The sequence below is a fragment of the Ovis aries genome, chromosome 3 (genome assembly GCF_016772045.2).
Source record: "Ovis aries strain OAR_USU_Benz2616 breed Rambouillet chromosome 3, ARS-UI_Ramb_v3.0, whole genome shotgun sequence".
NCBI lineage: Eukaryota > Metazoa > Chordata > Mammalia > Artiodactyla > Bovidae > Ovis > Ovis aries.
Window position 1 is genome coordinate 44,355,694 of NC_056056.1, and position 16,625 is coordinate 44,372,318.

The 16,625-nt window shown below is 36.7% G+C and overlaps 1 protein-coding gene across 5 annotated transcripts in view; it reads left to right on the plus strand.

The window, feature by feature from the left end:
• The window catches only part of VPS54 (VPS54 subunit of GARP complex), a 99,338-nt gene that overhangs the window by 73,715 nt on the left and 8,998 nt on the right, over positions 1-16,625 (plus strand). For 4 of the 5 annotated variants that reach the window (XM_027966698.3, XM_027966699.3, XM_060412061.1 and 1 more), the window contains 7 exons: positions 2,192-2,255; positions 5,195-5,300; positions 6,178-6,265; positions 6,829-6,950; positions 7,062-7,142; positions 13,789-13,896; positions 15,933-16,027. In XM_027966698.3, coding sequence (XP_027822499.1) covers positions 2,192-2,255; positions 5,195-5,300; positions 6,178-6,265; positions 6,829-6,950; positions 7,062-7,142; positions 13,789-13,896; positions 15,933-16,027 — 664 coding nt within the window. Of the gene's footprint in view, positions 1-2,191; positions 2,256-5,194; positions 5,301-5,555; positions 5,657-6,177; positions 6,266-6,828; positions 6,951-7,061; positions 7,143-13,788; positions 13,897-15,932; positions 16,028-16,625 lie in introns of those variants that run through there. The other variant, XR_003588692.3, reaches the window with a different exon arrangement.

Below are 16,625 nucleotides of genomic sequence, written 5' to 3' on the forward strand. Positions count from 1 at the left end.
TATTTTTACATAGAAATAGTTTAAAATTGTATACTGTATCATAAAATACAACTGTATTGCAAGAGAAAGAGTGATAGTGACCACTTGTTTGACACACAGGAGATAATTTACAGTCTTTTTAATTCAGTGGAGTGATAGAGCCAGATTGTAGTTCATTGCTGAGTAATTCAAAAGTTAAGGAAGAGCAGACGAGTGTAAGGCTACCTTTTCGAACAGGCCTTTCAAGTTTGGCCCTGAAGGGAAAGTAAATGATGAAATGGCAGCTAGAGACACAAGAGCTGTTAGAGAGACTATTACCTTTAAATTTCCTTAGGGAATTGAGAGAATTTTAAGATAAGAGAAACTGAATTATACTTCTATGCCTAATAGAAAGAGGAAGAAGGTTGATTTAAAATAAGAGTGACATAGAATGATTCTAGGGGTAGGACCCCTGAAATTGAATTCACAGTTCAAGAGAGGGGCTCCCTCTGTCCACTGTAACTAGAGGGGGTGAGGAACAGGTGAAAATTAGAGTAATTCAAATATAGTCGAGAGAGAAATTAAAGAAATCAAGTAAATTTCTGTTTAGTGACCATTTTTAGTAGATAACAGTGTTGGGTGGTAGTCACAATTTTTAAATTGATTGTATGATATTAGCAAAGCAAAAGTGTTTAAGTGGTAAAGACTAAAAGAAAAATAAGATACTCTGATCATCCTAAATCACAAACTTGAAACTATAGGACTTATTAGCCATCTGTTCTTTCAAGCTGTATTTGATTGGAGTTCACTATCCTGAACACATTCCAATTGTGAATTAAAATCAGAACTCTAAAAGTGATTTAATTTATCATGTGTTTTTCCCACAGAGTGAATTCTTTATTTTCACTTCCTCTTTGTAGGATACGGACAGTAGAAAGTTTCTCTTACAAACCCTGCTCTGTCTTTTGTTTTTCTCTGACCAGGAAGAAAGTATATGCCATTAGAAATTCATTAATATTTTACTAGTTCATGCAAAGTGAAGGATCCTGGGTTATATTCATTCACCTATCATCCATTTATTGAGTTACTAACTACTTATTGAGGCATGGGGAGATGAAGTTTAATGGATAGCAGTAAATATTAATTTAGTGCTTACCCAATGCTAGACAGTTTGTTCTAAGCACTTTACATGGTTATCTCATTTACAGGTCCATGAGCTGTAGTATTCCCCTTTAACAGATATGGAAACTGAGGCACAAAGAGGTTAAGCAACATACCTAAGGTTACATGGCTAGAAAGTGGTAGAGCTGGGATCCAACTGCAGGCAGACTGATGTTAGGGCCCCTTTTTAACTACTGTGCTAAGTCACTTCTCTGCAGTATTGAGTGTTGGTTAAGACACAATCCCTGTCCTCAAGAAACTTTAATCTGACATATAGAGTGAATTGTGGTTAGAAATTATATCACACTGAATTTCTTTACTTGAAAGAAATGAAGATGTAGATATTTAATGTCTTAGAACAAAGGGAGTTGAAACTTAGGGAATCATTATGACTTACTTGCCCATGGTACTTTGTTTAACTGGCTGATTCAAGACAGTAATCCAGTCCACTGTTCTTTTCACCTCAACATACTGAATTTTGTTTTTTAATGATAAAAAATACCATGTACTGAAAATAAAGTAACTTTTGGATAAAGATCATAAAAACTAAATATATAATCTCTCCACTGAATTTAGGTATTAACTTGTATTCTAAAGATTATAATAAAACCAGCTGAAATGCTAGTTATGCCTTTCCAGCTAATAACACTCTTTTACTTCTTATAATAACACTCTTTTACTTCTTATCAGCCATCTGCCATGTACCAGACCTAGAGGACAGCTAGTTTGTAAGCATTATCTCTTTCACTGACAACTACACTTAAAGATAGATATCATTGTCTATGTTTAATGGATACAGATACTGAGACTCTAAAGAAGTAATTGGTCCAAAGTCATTTATCCAGTAATTGGTAATACTGGAACTCAAATTCAAATTTCTCTGATTCCAAATCCAATATACTTTACTTACTTTGTGCTAAATTGTTTTCCAAGAAGTAGGTTTATTTGCAAAAATGAGGTTGTTCCAGGCCTTAGATAGGAACTTTTTCAGGTTTTTTCCTAGTTTAAATTTTTTATACAGTATTTTGTTTCATCTTATACCCATGTCTCTTTATTTGTTTTAACTCTTTAGCTACAGAAGAAAGAAAACCAGCTGAAGTTCTTACTGTTGAGGGGCAACAGTATGCTGTTGTTGGGTGAGTGACACATTTTTCTTTGTTAGTTAGGTCAAGTATTTAAAATATAGGTCTTCTAGTTACCCCTTGATGTGAACTGGAAATTTTAGATTAACAACTGTAAATCTTACAAAGAATTTTAAATAAATTTTGTGGATTCCTTTTTATTTTGTAGTATTCTGTATCCATTAGAGACTACACTGGCTAAACAAAAAAGGTGTTGGTTAATTTTTCTCATACAACAAGAACTTTGAGGTACATCCAAATGGCAACCCACTCCAGTGTTCTTGCCTGGAGAATCCCAGGGACGGGGAAGCCTGGTGGGCTGCTGTCTATGGGGTCGCACGGGGTCAGACACGACTGAAGCGACATAGCAGCAGCAGCAGCAAGGGTGCTGCAGTGGCTCTCTGCTGTAAATGTCTCAGGCTCTTTCTGTCTTTTTTACCTGCAACTTTTCTTGGTGTGCAATGTGCAGCATATTGAAGACGTGAGCTCTGGAGTCAAACTGCTTAGGTTTGAATCCCAGCAACTCTGTTACTTTGTGACTTTGGTCAAGTTACTCTGTGAGCCTTAGTTTCCTTCTTTGTAAAACAAAATCTGGGCAATAGTACTGTACTTAGAATTATTGTGAAACAGGTAATTCCTGTAAAGCATCTTGCACAGTTCTAGTTCACCTAACAAGAAGTTGATAGTTGTTGGTAGTTATTTCCATTACCATCATTTGTCATTAGGTCTTTTATTCTTTTACCAATAACAGTATTTCAAATTCAAGTTAACTAAGAAAAATATAAATTCCAGTGTTGTTTATCTAGGGCTTTATGCCTTTTATTAATAGATACTTAAGATGATATCTTCATATACTTTCATAACACTTAATAGTTTAGGTATTTTCATATATATGATCTCATTTGATCTCTCCAACCACACTATGAAATAGACATTTCAGGTATTATTGTTCCCTTTCTACAGTTAAGAGGATTGGAGCTTAGAAGTTTAAGTATTTAATATAAAATTACTCACATGGAGCCAGAATTAGAATCAAAATCTAGCTCCCATTATCTATACGAGAATTCTTTTTCGCTTTTCTTCTTTGTTTCTTGTCACTGCTGCTGCTAAGTCACTTCAGTTGTGTCTGACTCTGTGTGACCCCATAGATAGCAGCCCACCAGGCTCCCCCATCCCTAGGATTCTCCAGGCAAGAACACTGGAGTGGGTTGCCATATCCTTCTCCAATGCATGAAAGTGAAAAGTGAAAGTGAAGTCACTCAGTTGTGTCCGACTCTCAGCGACCCCATGGACTGCAGCCTACCAGGCTCCTCAGTCCATGGATTTTCCAGGCAAGAGTACTGGCGTGGGGTGCCATCGCCTTCTCTGGTTTCTTGTCACTAAATGAATCTTTTCTGAAATAGCCATCCCCTCCAGGAAGAATGAATGATCCTCGCCTTGTAACTCTGTGTGCCTCTATCATGGCTTTCTGCAGTGTAGTAGAGTTACTTATTTGTGTATGTATCTCCCTGGTTATTATCTGAATTCCTCATTTACCATTTTATGGGTAAATGGGTCTCATTTACCATTTTAATTTTTCTTGGCACCTAATAAGCACTCAATTAGTGTGAATAGAATTTATGCTTTTTCTCAACCTGTATATATTCTCCAAAACTCCAAAGTACAACCATTGTAAGCTGAAGCTTCCATTCCTTTCTTTTCTGGAATTCTTTTCCATTTCTAGTAGAACAAAACTTTTTTCAACCTCACTGTAATCTTACTCCTTCGGTCTAATTGTCATTTCTTTCCGTTATTACCCATTGCGATTGGCCCTCAATATCTGCAGGTTCTGCATCCCACTAACCAGCATGTAGAACCCATGGATATAAAGGGAAGACTTTACTATGCCATTTTATATAAAGGACTTGAGCATGCATGGGTTTTGGTATTCACAGGGTATCCTGGAGCCAGTCCTCTGGGAATACTGAGGAAGGACTGTGTCTTGTTACTCTTCCCTTACTTAATGGAAATGGTCCCCTCTAGCTATCTGTCTTTCTTGCTCTTTAAGCTAAGAGACTACCACCAAAAAGATGAACTCTCTTGCTAAAGGGGAAGTATTGTATATTCAGCAAGAAGATTACAAAAGATAGCAATGGACTGCTGCCCAATAAAGCAGACTCTAGGATTATGCATGGAGAGTAATGTATAGTCTAACAATTAAGCTGTTATAAAGGCTAGATAGTCTCCTCCTTGAAGCACTGCTCTCTCTCCTTCAGACTTTTATAAAACATTATTTTACATGGATCACTCATTTCTCAGAATCTCATTGAATTTTGATGTCCTGTAATGAATGGCTGTTTCCCCCTTAATGTCAACCTTATTTAACCTCCAAGTGGTGTCTCTTCAGCTTGTGACATATCTTGCTAATGAGCTTATAACTTTCTCATCTTTGGAAAACCTTTTGTGACTTACCAATAAGCTTCTTAGGAGATACATTGTTCTCAGAAGCCACAAGTTCTTTTATCTCACTTAGAAAATCTAGACTAGGCCCTTCCTTAATTCAACATTTATAATAACCTGCTACATAATCAGAAACACTGCTTAAACTTTTTTCAGTATTGGCCAAGGATTTTTAAATTGGCCAAGGAATGGGATACCTGCCTTACTGAAAAGACTTACTGCAAGTGTCACACAGAGAGTGATGTGCTCATAGCACAAAATTTAAGGAAGTACCCTTTCTCAGTGTCATGAAAGTACATGCCCTACAGTTGCACAACCTTGAAACTGAGTGCCTTCTTAATATTACACCCTAGAGGTTTTCTGTTACCTTACTCTAGTCCCTACTTGCTCTACTTACAGGCAAAACCCATCATTGAACAGTTGCCAAAATCAGTATTGATTTTTGTATGTGAAATCAGTTTGATTTTTCTTGTTTTGAGTGCCTCCTGGTTCATCTCTCTCTCTCTTTTTGGTAGAACTGTATTGCTGTTGATAAGAATTATCCTTGAATATTGCCAGTGTGTGGATAATATCCCATCTGTGACTACTGACATGCTCACTCGTCTATCAGACTTATTGAAGGTATGTATGATTTCACTTTTATGGAAAAATAGTTGGAAGAAGTAATAGATTAGGGTGTGAGTAATCTTCCAACTCTTAGACATTTCAAGGTCATGGTATCTTTAAGACATTAATTTTGTGACATTTGGCTGTGGTTGATTCACAACATGTTATCTGAAGGCCACCTTCTTCCTTCTCACTCAACGTTTAGTGATTCCTCATTACACCTATAGAGTTGTTAATGACATTGGAGACAGGAGTTGATTTGTTCGTTAGGTGCTGAACATGACTGAGGCCACTTAGGTCAAAAAACCTGGACTGGTTTCAAATGTGCATGGAAGGAATTCACTGAACTTTACAAAATTCATCTCACTAAGGTTAGAGATTTTTCTTTAAATCATTCTTTCAGAACCATTGATGTGAACTGAAACTGTGGTGATAGTTTTATTCAGCCATTTGATATTAATAGATATTTTAAACTGCTAGATAGAAAAAAGGCTTTATTTTTTCAAATACCTAATCTATCAATTAATTCTATCCCAAAGTTGTCATATTTTAGTCCAGAAAGATTTTGTTACCCTTTTGAAAATAGGACTATCCAATTACAAAGACTAAAACAACAAGTTTTGTGATTGCAAATTCAAGATTAATTTTTGAACAACTGATTTTTAGAATTTCTCAACTTTTTCCTACCAGACTGTAAATACTATTATTGGGAAACATCCCCTTTTTTTTTCTGTCATTACATAAACAAATCCTAATTGCTCCTACTAGAAAAATTCATTTCGTCCTTGAATAAGAGAAAAGAGGAATGTATTATTAGAATTAACACATTGCCAGCATATAAAGTGTAGTTTTTAATAAATTGTTGGTTTTTTTCTCTTCCTTCCTTTGTTAGTACTTCAATTCAAGAAGTTGCCAGTTAGTTCTTGGAGCTGGTGCACTGCAAGTTGTTGGACTAAAAACAATAACTACAAAAAATTTGGGTATGGATTCTTGCATTTAATTTACATGCTGAGGCATTTCAGTGATGTCACTATGCTTAGGTTTTTATTATATGTGGTTTTTTTGTGCCTCTAACCAAAGGCTCTAAAAGTAGCTGTTCTACTTTACTTTTTTTATGTATTGCCATAATTGAAAAATAACTTCTGGAGAAATGTTACAAGGAATTTTTAGTTTAATAAATGTAAGTTATTAGAAGTTACACTACTGTTAAAAAAATGTTAAAATATAATATGTATTAAGTACATAAGTGTGTATGGGGTGAAAGGTATCAATGTCATGAGAATCAGTTGTCCCCTTAGCTTCCTCATGCCATTCTACCCACAGCTTGAGTCCATTGGGAAAATTAGCATAATTCATTACATCATTCAGTATCAAATGATTTTCTTCAACAAAATGAAATATGTTGCTTTCTGTCACTGTGTCCTCCATTTATGTAATAAACTTGGGTCTGTAGAAAATTGATTTTTTACATGGTTTGATAGGTAATTAAAGTCAGCTAATACCTTTTTTTCCTCCATGTTATGTCCATCTCCTGGATCTTCAGCTCTTTCTTCACGCTGTTTGCAGTTAATTGTGCACTACATTCCTGTGATCCGGGCTCATTTTGAAGCTCGACTGCAACCTAAGCAATACAGTATGCTTAGGCATTTTGATCATATCACTAAGGTACCTTTTCATGTATTTTCTACTGGAGTTTCATAAATTTTAACTCCTTAATTGTTAAGTATTTTAGATGTGTCCCAGGTCTTTAATGTACAATGTTATTTCTCATTATAGGACTACCATGACCACATAGCTGAAATATCAGCTAAGCTTGTAGCGATAATGGATAGCTTATTTGACAAGCTGTTATCTAAGGTAATGATTTATGGAAATTATTAAGCTTTGCTTAAAAGCGTTGTGACTTTTCACAGTTAGTTCTAACAAGTCAAAATTCTTCAGAATTTAGGGAAAAACTTGAATGTTCAGATCACCCAAATAGTTGATCTTCATTTCCTAAAGGATTTGAGGATAGGGATGAGGGAAGATGATTTCAAAGATGAGAGAGACCCTTTATAGAAGTAATTTTATATTAGCTGCATTGAAAATTATGTATCTTCTTAAAAACATATTTTAGTTTGAAAGCTTCCAGAGATAGAATTGAGAAAATAAAAATCAAAATAGGGAAAAAATTAAATTATTTGTGATAAAGTGTGTTACTTTATTTTTTAGGCTAAAAAGCAGAGCCTGAAGTGCTGGGTTATTTCTATCATAGATACTCAGTTTCAGTATTTGTTTCTTATTTGCTTCCCATTCTAAATAGGTCATTAAAAGTAGCACTGTTTTCTAAAGAATTCTTAATCACATGGAAAGTATCTTCAGAAAAATGTCACTTAATCAGGCCTAGTCACTTTTGCCCTATCTCTCACTCTTTACTTTCCCTAAATTACTCAGTACATGTTTTAGAGAGAAAGCAGAAATCTCATAACTTGAGAGTTTGAAGCTTTGTTTAGTTTATACTTTTGCCCCAGAGCATTTTTAGAGTAATCTCATAAAGCAAGGCACTTTGATATGTTTTTCCTTCCACTTGGATCCTTCAAATTCTGAGGTGGCAAGAGCAGCAGACACATAAAAATTATAAAAAGACGAGATACAGTGGTGCCCATTAATACACAAATCTTTGAAGTTGACAGTGAGAAAGCAGTGATTGGAAAATAAGATTGTGTTGTTTAATGTTTAGTTCTCAAACATTTTGGTCATAGGACCTCCTTTACATTCTTAAAAATAATTGAGGACCCCCAAATAGCTTTTGTTTATGCAGATATAGCTATTAGTGAGTATCATATTAGAAATTAAAACTAAAAAGATTTAAAACTCATCTAGAAAAATGGTACTGATGAACCTATTTGCAGGGCAATAATAGAGACACAGATGTAGAGAACGGATCTGACACAGTGGGGAAAGGAGAGAGTAGGATGAATTGAGAGTAGCGTTGAAATAGATATATTACCATTTGTGAAATAGATAGTTGGTGGGAAGTTGCTGTAGAGCACAGGGAGCTCAGCTTGGTGCTCTGTGACAGCCTGAGAAGGGTGGGATAGGGGTTTCAGGGCAAGCTCAGGAGGAAGGGGATATATGTATGTAGATGGCTGATTCATGTTGTTATATGGCAGAAATCAGCACAACATTGTGGAGAAATTATCCTCCAATTAAAAATAAAAATTTGTTTTAAAAGAATAAAGAAACTTAAGGAATTTACAGTTGTGTGCAGACATACCTATATTATGCCCTCTAAATTACTAGTTTTGTGTGAAGAAAAATTATTTAGAAATTCTCTATTTTCTTCATGGTTGTGAAATGCAAGGTAAATTCAAAAACAGTTCCATTCCACCAGTTTCCTCTTTGATATATGACATTCTTCTGTGTGCCAAAAGTCAATGAATAATGCATGTAACTACCCTAAGAAGTTTACCATCTAATACAGCAGAGGACTTAACACCTAACAATATAGAGTAAAGTGAAAGTGAAAGTGAAAGTGTTAGTCGTTCAGTTGAATCCAACTCTTTGTGACCCCATGAACTGCAGCCTGCCAGGCTCTTCTGTCCATGGAATTCTACAGGCAAGAATACTGGAGCAGGTTGCCATTTCCTACTTCAGGGGATCTTCCTGACCCAGGGATAGAACCCAGATCTCCTGCATTGCAGGAAGATTCTTTACCATCTGAGCCACCAGGGTGATAATGTGAAAATGAAGTCGCTCAGTCATGTCCGACTCTTTGCGACCCCATAGACTGTAGCCTACCAGGCTCCTCTGTCCATGGGATTTTCCAGGCAATAGTACCGGAGTGGATTGCCATTTCCTTCTCCAGGGGATTTTTCCAATCCAGGGATCAAACCCAGGTCTCCCGCAATGAAGACAGACGCTTTACTGTCTGAGCCAAATGTAGAGTAAGGTAAATGTTAAATAGTGAGACTAATAATGAGCTGGGGAATAGAATGAAGCAAATCCAAAAAATGCTGGTACTCTTAAAACCTTTTCTTTATTCTATCAGGTCATCCAGAGTTTTTGAACAAGAATTGGGACTATGGCTAGACTTTTTCCTATAACATTTTATTGCATTCTTTTTGGTAAAGAAAAATAAAGAAGATAATGTAATGGACTTCCCATGTATTTATCACGTGTATTTAACTATCATTAACATTTTTCTTTTTTTGTTGAAATATTCTGTGGTTAGTTTGAGGCCCTGTAACATTTCATCCCTAAGTACTTAAGAATATATTTCTAAAAATTTGGGGAGGGATACTTTTTTTATATAATCACATGACTATATCTAACCAGCAAAATTTACAATAATTCCTTATTATCATCTAATACGTATTCCTATTTGAAACTTATCAGTTGTCCTAAGAAGTTATTTTACAATAATTTGTTTGAACAAAGGCTTTTACATGATCTACATATTACATTATGTAGAGGTTATTATGCCTCTTAAGTCTTTTATAAACTTCAAACATCTCCCTCCCCATTTTTTATGTCTTTTTTTAATGTTAAGAATGTGGCTAGACACTTGCAACTTTGTGTTTTCTTTACTACCATCCCCACTGATGACTTTTCATGTTACCCCTACATGTTACATTTTCCCTGTATAGCGCTCAGTCATATCCAACTGTTTGCGACTCCATGACTCAAGTCTGCCAGGCTCCTCTGTCCCCAGGGATTCTCCAGGCAAAAATACTGGAGTGGGTTGCCATGCCCTCTTCAAGTCTCTCAGTCATGTCCAACTCTTTGTGACCCCATGGACTATACAATCCATGAAATTCTCTAGGCCAGAATACAGGAGTAAGTAGCCTTTCTCTTCTCCAGGGGATCTTCCCAACCCAGGGATCAAGCCCAGCTCTCCGACATTGCAGGCAGATTCTTTATCAGTTGAGCCACAAAGGAAGCCCTGTATTATCAAGTCTGTATACCACTCCCTGCTCCACTTGCTTCCATGGGTTGCCCAGGAGTTTGGTCCAGTTTTTAATTCATACCAAAATAGCAGAGTGTTTGATTTGGGTTAGTCTCTCAATTTTTAGCTTTTCGTTTTCTTACCTGGAATTTTAATTTGGGGAAAGATGAATAGCATAGTAATAAAATATAGGTTGATTCTAAGAAGCTAGTAAGTAAGGGTACGTTTCCTTGAGCAGAATAAAGCATTAACATCTAATGATACTACTGGCTAGACTAATGTCCCAGCCACCATTAATTCATGTTGAGTTAAATTGTGTTAGGTTAACAGAGATACACAAAAGTGAAGGAACCTTTTATCTTGTCCCCAAATAGTAAAATATCTAGTATGATAATTATATCAGTAACTATTGCAGGAGGTAGATTATATAAAGTATCATAATAAAGTAAGGAAATGATTCAGTGCTGTTGAAGCTTTTAATGTTTTGAAAGACATGGTTGTTAGCTGGGGAAGTAGGTCTGGGAAAGCTTAATAGATGAGGCATGCATATAAATTTTGCTTTTCACAATTAGAATGGGCTTCCCTGGTGGCTTGATGGTAAAGAATCCACTTGCTGATGCAGGAGACACAGGTTCAGTCCCTGGGTTGGGAAGATCCCCTGGAGAAGGAGATGGCAACCCATTACAGTATTCTTGCCCAGGAAATCCCATGGACAGAGGAGCCTGGCAGGCTACATATGGTTGCAAAAGAGTCGGACATGAGTTAGCAACTAAACAACAACAAGTAGAGCCGATTAAGTTGAGGCAAAGAGATACACTGAGGTAACAGCGTGAGTAGACATATTGATTGGAATCATAATAAGGAAGTTTAGTGTCAGGTTTTGGAGTTAGGTAGACCTAAGTTCAGAGAAGGCAATGGCACCCCACTCCAGTACTCTTGCCTGGAAAATCCCTTGGACAGAGGAGCCTGGTAGGCTGCAGTCCATGGGGTCGCTGAGAGTCGGACACGACTAAGCGACTTCACTTTCACTTTTCACTTTCATGCATTGGAGAAGGAAATGGCAACCCACTCCAGTGTTCTTGCCTGGAGAATCCCAGGGATGGGGGAGCCTGGTAGGCTGCCATCTATGGGGTCGCACAGGGTCGGACATGACTGAAGCGACTTAGCAGCAGCAGCAGACCTAAGTTCAAATTCCATGTTTGTCACACATGAGCCATTGAAGAACCTTCAGCAAATTCTTAATTTATTTAAGCCTCAGTTTCTATCTCTAAATGGGGATGATAATAAAAATCTCATAAAGATGTAATGAGGATTTATGAGATAATATATGTGGAGCACTTTTCTTTTATCATATCTTTGTATCTGACTAGAGACAGTTCCAATAAACATTGATTGCTAATGCTTTTGCTGTTGTTTTTAATAATAACAAAAGTAAGTAATTCTATATAGCTAATGTATTAGGGTGGGTAAGCCCAAGAGTAGAGTGGGAGATATGTTGGAAAGGTAGAAGAGGGTGTTGACTACCAGTGGAAAGCTAAGCAGTTTAAGTCAGGTTGATGGAGGTACAATTTATGTTGAGTAAAAGTCATCCTCAGTATATAGTTTGATGAATGTTAACCTGAATGAGGTAGTAGAAGGACTACTAAACACCCTCTAGGGCATTTTTGAAGTTAATCCTTTCCCAATACCCCAAAACCATGACAACCACTGATGTGATTTTCTTCTATTTAGTTTTGTCTTTTCCAGTATGTCTTATAAATGGAATTATACAGAATTAACATCTTGTCCCAGGTTCCTTTCATTTAGCATAATGCTTTTGAAATTCATGGATGTTATCACATGTGTTAATATCTTGTTCATTTTTATTATAAAGTGGTATTGATTAAAGTACTACTATTTGTTTATCCATTTGATAAATAGATGTTTGGATTTTCTCCAGTTTCTGGCTGTTATGAATAATATACATTCATGGACACATCTTTGTATGGGCATGTGTTTTCTTTTGTGTAAATGCTTGAATATATTGATGTTGGCATAGAAATGTAAAACTTTATGGCAACTTTATTAAAAAAACTGCCAAATTATTTTCCAAAGTGACTGTACAATTTCATGATGTGTAAGACTTCTGGATACTCTTTTATCTTCACCAGCTCTGTCTGTTGTCTGTTTTTTAACATTAGTCTTCTAGTGGGTCTGCATTGAGTGATATCTCATTGTGGTTTTAATTTCTATAATGACTAATATGTTGAGTATCTTTTCATGTGATAGTTTGTCATCCGTACCTTATCTGTGGCAGTTTTTTGGTTGTCACAGTTTCGTGTGGAATGGTACTAGTAATTAGTGAGTAGAGACTTAGGATGCTACCGAATATCCTACAATACACAGGACAGCCCCCACAACAAAAAATTATCTAGCTCAGAATGTCAGTAGTGTAGAGGTTTAGAAATTCTGACCTAGAGTACTAACTAATGCATAAAATAATGTAAAAGTATAATTGGTGAGACTTAGTCACTGATTCAATACAAGGAAACAAAGAAAAGAAGGGGTTAAAAACTTAAGTTGGAGATTTCAAGTCTGTGTAACCAGGAGGATGGTAATACTGGTAATAGTAATTGAAACAGGTGAGAGAGCAGGTTTGGGAAAGCTCATGGTAAGCTCAAATGTGGATTGGAGCATGTAACGAATGTAATAAAGGGGAGCATGTAATAAAGTGGTTCATAACTAGAGATATATTAGAAGTCATGGGATTGAACAACATTGATAAGAGAAATGTGAGGAAGATAAGAGAGGATTAATATTAAAGTTGCTTTGCACTTAGGAGCAGAGAAGGCAATGGCACCCCGCTCCAGTACTTTTGCCTGGAAAATCCCATGGATGGAGGAGCCTGGTGGGCTGCAGTCCATGGGGTCGCTAGAGTCGGACACGACTGAGTGACTTCACTTTCACTTTTCACTTTCATGCATTGGAGAAGGAAATGGTAACCCACTCCAGTGTTCTTGCCTGGAGAATCCCAGGGACGGGGGAGCCTGGTGGGCTGCTGTCTATGGGGTCGCACAGAGTCGGACATGACTGAAGCGACTTAGCAGCAGCAGCAGCAGCAGTCCATCTCTAGGGCTTCCCAGGTTGCACCATGGTAAAGAATCTGCCTACCAGTGCAGGAGATGCAAGAGATGCAGTTCCATCTCTGAGTCAGGATCCTCTGGAGTAAGGAATGGTAGCCTAGTGCAGTATTCTGGCCTGGAATATTCCATAGACAAAGGAGCCTGGTGGGCTACAGTCCATAGGGTCGCAAAGAGTCAGACCGTGACTGAGCAACACATCACACGGCCCTCTTATGAAGGGGAGCAGTCTGTGTTCTTAGCCACTAAATTATGCTGGCTGTCTCAAAGTAGATTAGAATTTTTGATGAAAAAATTTTGAGATTTGCATGAGTAGCACAGAAATAGTTGAAGTGTAAGCTTCAACTATATCAGAGTTAGATGTGTAAGGGCAGAAAATAATATGTTTTAGGGAACAGTGGGGATAGTACATATTACAGAGGACATGAATATAATTCTCATTATTTTTCCCTGCCAGTATGAAGTGAAAGCTCCCGTTCCTTCTGCCTGTTTCAGGAATATTTGTAAGCAAATGGCAAAAATGCATGAAGCTATATTTGATCTCCTTCCTGAAGAACAAACGCAAGTGAGTAGTAATTCCTAAAACTATTATATATATCATAATATACATGCAGAATTGAAGTGTTTTTATATACTGTTGGCACATGTAAGCTTAGTTCATGTTCCAATATGATCATTATTATTTTTTTCCAGTTGTTATATTGACTTGTGGAACATGGATAGAAATTTCTGATTTCAAAGCCCTCCTTGCCCTGACAGGCTAGTGCAGTGGTAGCTTTGCTCTGTGGCCAGCCATTCTAAAAAGCACATTTTTATTTGTCCATTGGGTCATCAGAAGTCCCAGATTCTACCAACATTATTTATTACGTTATTGGTTTGAAAATCAGGGTTAGCATTTAACCAGTGAATAGTAGAATAAGTTACACATTGATTATAATCCAAATTGGATAGGGAAGGAATTACTGTTTGACTTAATAACTCAAATCAGTATACTTTAATGTTTGTTAGGTCAGCATAAATGATGTGTAGTAGGCACAAATCAGGAAAAATAGCAAAATGGGTAGACTTTAGCATCTCTTGCCTATGAAGTATCCACCCTCTGCCTCTACTGTTTTCCCTACACTATCATCAGTGTTCTCTTCACTTTTCCATGACATTCCTACCCCTGACTTCCCTCAATTCCGTTTCCTAGTAGTACTTTAAAGGTTCTAGTACTTCTTTTTTTCAGTCTTCTTTATCCACCTTAGTTTGTTCCCTTTATACCAGGTGATCAATCAAGCTTAGTTGTATTTAGGGTCTGGAAGATCCCCTGGAGGAGGGCATGGCAACCCACTCCAGTGTTCTTGCTGGAGAGTCCCATGGACAGAGGAGCCTGGCGGGCTACAGTCCACGGGCTTGCAAAGAGTCGGACATGACTGAAGCGACTTAACAAACACAGTGTTATAATTAGTACAAGCCTAGTTGTTATATGACTAATGATCTTAGCTTTCACTGGAATTTTTGCTCTTCAGACAAATTTCTTATTTCAGTTTGTCTCTAATTGGTTGAGTGCATAGCATTGGTATTTGGGAGCAAAGTGTAGGTTTTGTAGTGTCTCTTCCCTGCTTTTTCTTCTGCTGGTCTCCTTTTCCACACCACCTTGAACTTCCATCTTATACTAGCAATTACCATCTTCTCATGTTTTCCTAGGTTTTTATTAATCATACTAACTTTATGAATAAATATCATCCACCATCTCTGGGGTCACTGAGGACTTAGGAGGAGCTTTGAGATATGGAGCACCCACTAGGGTCTCTTTTTTCCTTTCTCAGTCTTCCTAGCCAAACCATCATTTTCATTCCATATGCAAGATCCCCCACCTCTGACATTCCGACCTTCTGAATTTGCCCTCTGAGTTCTAATTCTGGAGCAGGACTTAGCCAGGTCAGTGAGCTGAATACACAGGTATTTCGTGTATTTTTATCTGCATCTTCATGTAAAGTGAACTCTTTTCAAACCTGGGCACAAAGTATAGATTTTATGTCGTTATTGTCATTTGAGTACCAGTGATTCCATAAAACTTCTTCATAGATGACTTTATATATTTTTGTCATGGAAAATATATTTCACAAAATTGTTCCCATAGATTAATTTTATATAATTTCAGGTCAGGCATTTCCCAAAGAATTACTGGGCCATTGCATTAAAAATCTGCATATGGAGTGATAAAATACTTCCAAGTAATTTAGAAGGGTAACAATAGCCTTCCTTTTACCATTGTGACTTTTTTCTCTGTCAGGTTCCTAGTTAATGCAGAATTCTCCATCTTTTCTCTATTCTTTTTACCTGTATGGTTCATCCCATTTACATATTCCAGAAGACTTTTAAGGGGCAGAAAGGCAGTAGTAAATCATATCACTAAAAGGAGTACTGCTGTGAAAGGCAAAAAGAGCTTTTACCCAACTAAGGAGAAAAACTATACTGAAATAGCAATTCTGTACTTTCAGAGGAGCATTGTAAAAGTATATGTCAAAGCAAAAAAATTTTCTCCAAATAATATTAATTACTTTTATCTTCTGTGTCAGTAGAGCTTTAAGAATCTTAGTTTTGTTTCTTTTCCAGATGTTATTTTTAAGAATTAATGCAAGTTACAAACTCCACTTGAAAAAGCAATTATCTCACTTAAATGTGATAAATGATGGAGGACCTCAAAATGGGTATGTTTTCAACATATTTTTACCGCATACTACCATATTGAGTTGTTTGATTAGTTTTTATTCATTACAATGTCCTTTACCACTGTAATCTTGCCAGGGCCCGACAGTTGTAAAATCAGCAATCTTTGCCTTTTTTTTTTTTTTTTCCTCTGTGGAGGTGCTGTATCTCTATATCTATCTGTCTGTTTATGTTAAAGTGTTTTATAAATGGTCAGTTAGTTAACTGACATTACAGGTCTACTTTGAGGCAGTGTGCATTAGTAGCACCTCCTTAGGTAGGTCACCCAGTAGTCTTCAGCTGTCCAGACAGGACTTAAAGTCCTACTTTGTACCTGTATGACCATGAGAAAGTCACTTAAACTCTGCCTTATGTATAAAATGAGAGTGATAAAAATCTCTTTAATTCCTCCACAGGGTTACAAAAAATAATGTGCATATATTTTCTTGTAAGCCATTGAACAAATTTTATGTATTATTGGTAAAATAATATGACATATAAAACATAAGATTTAGAATCAGAAAACTTGGGTTAAGTTTGGCCACTTACTAGCTCTATAACTGAGCAAGTCACTTAATATCTCTGAGCCTTAATATTTCT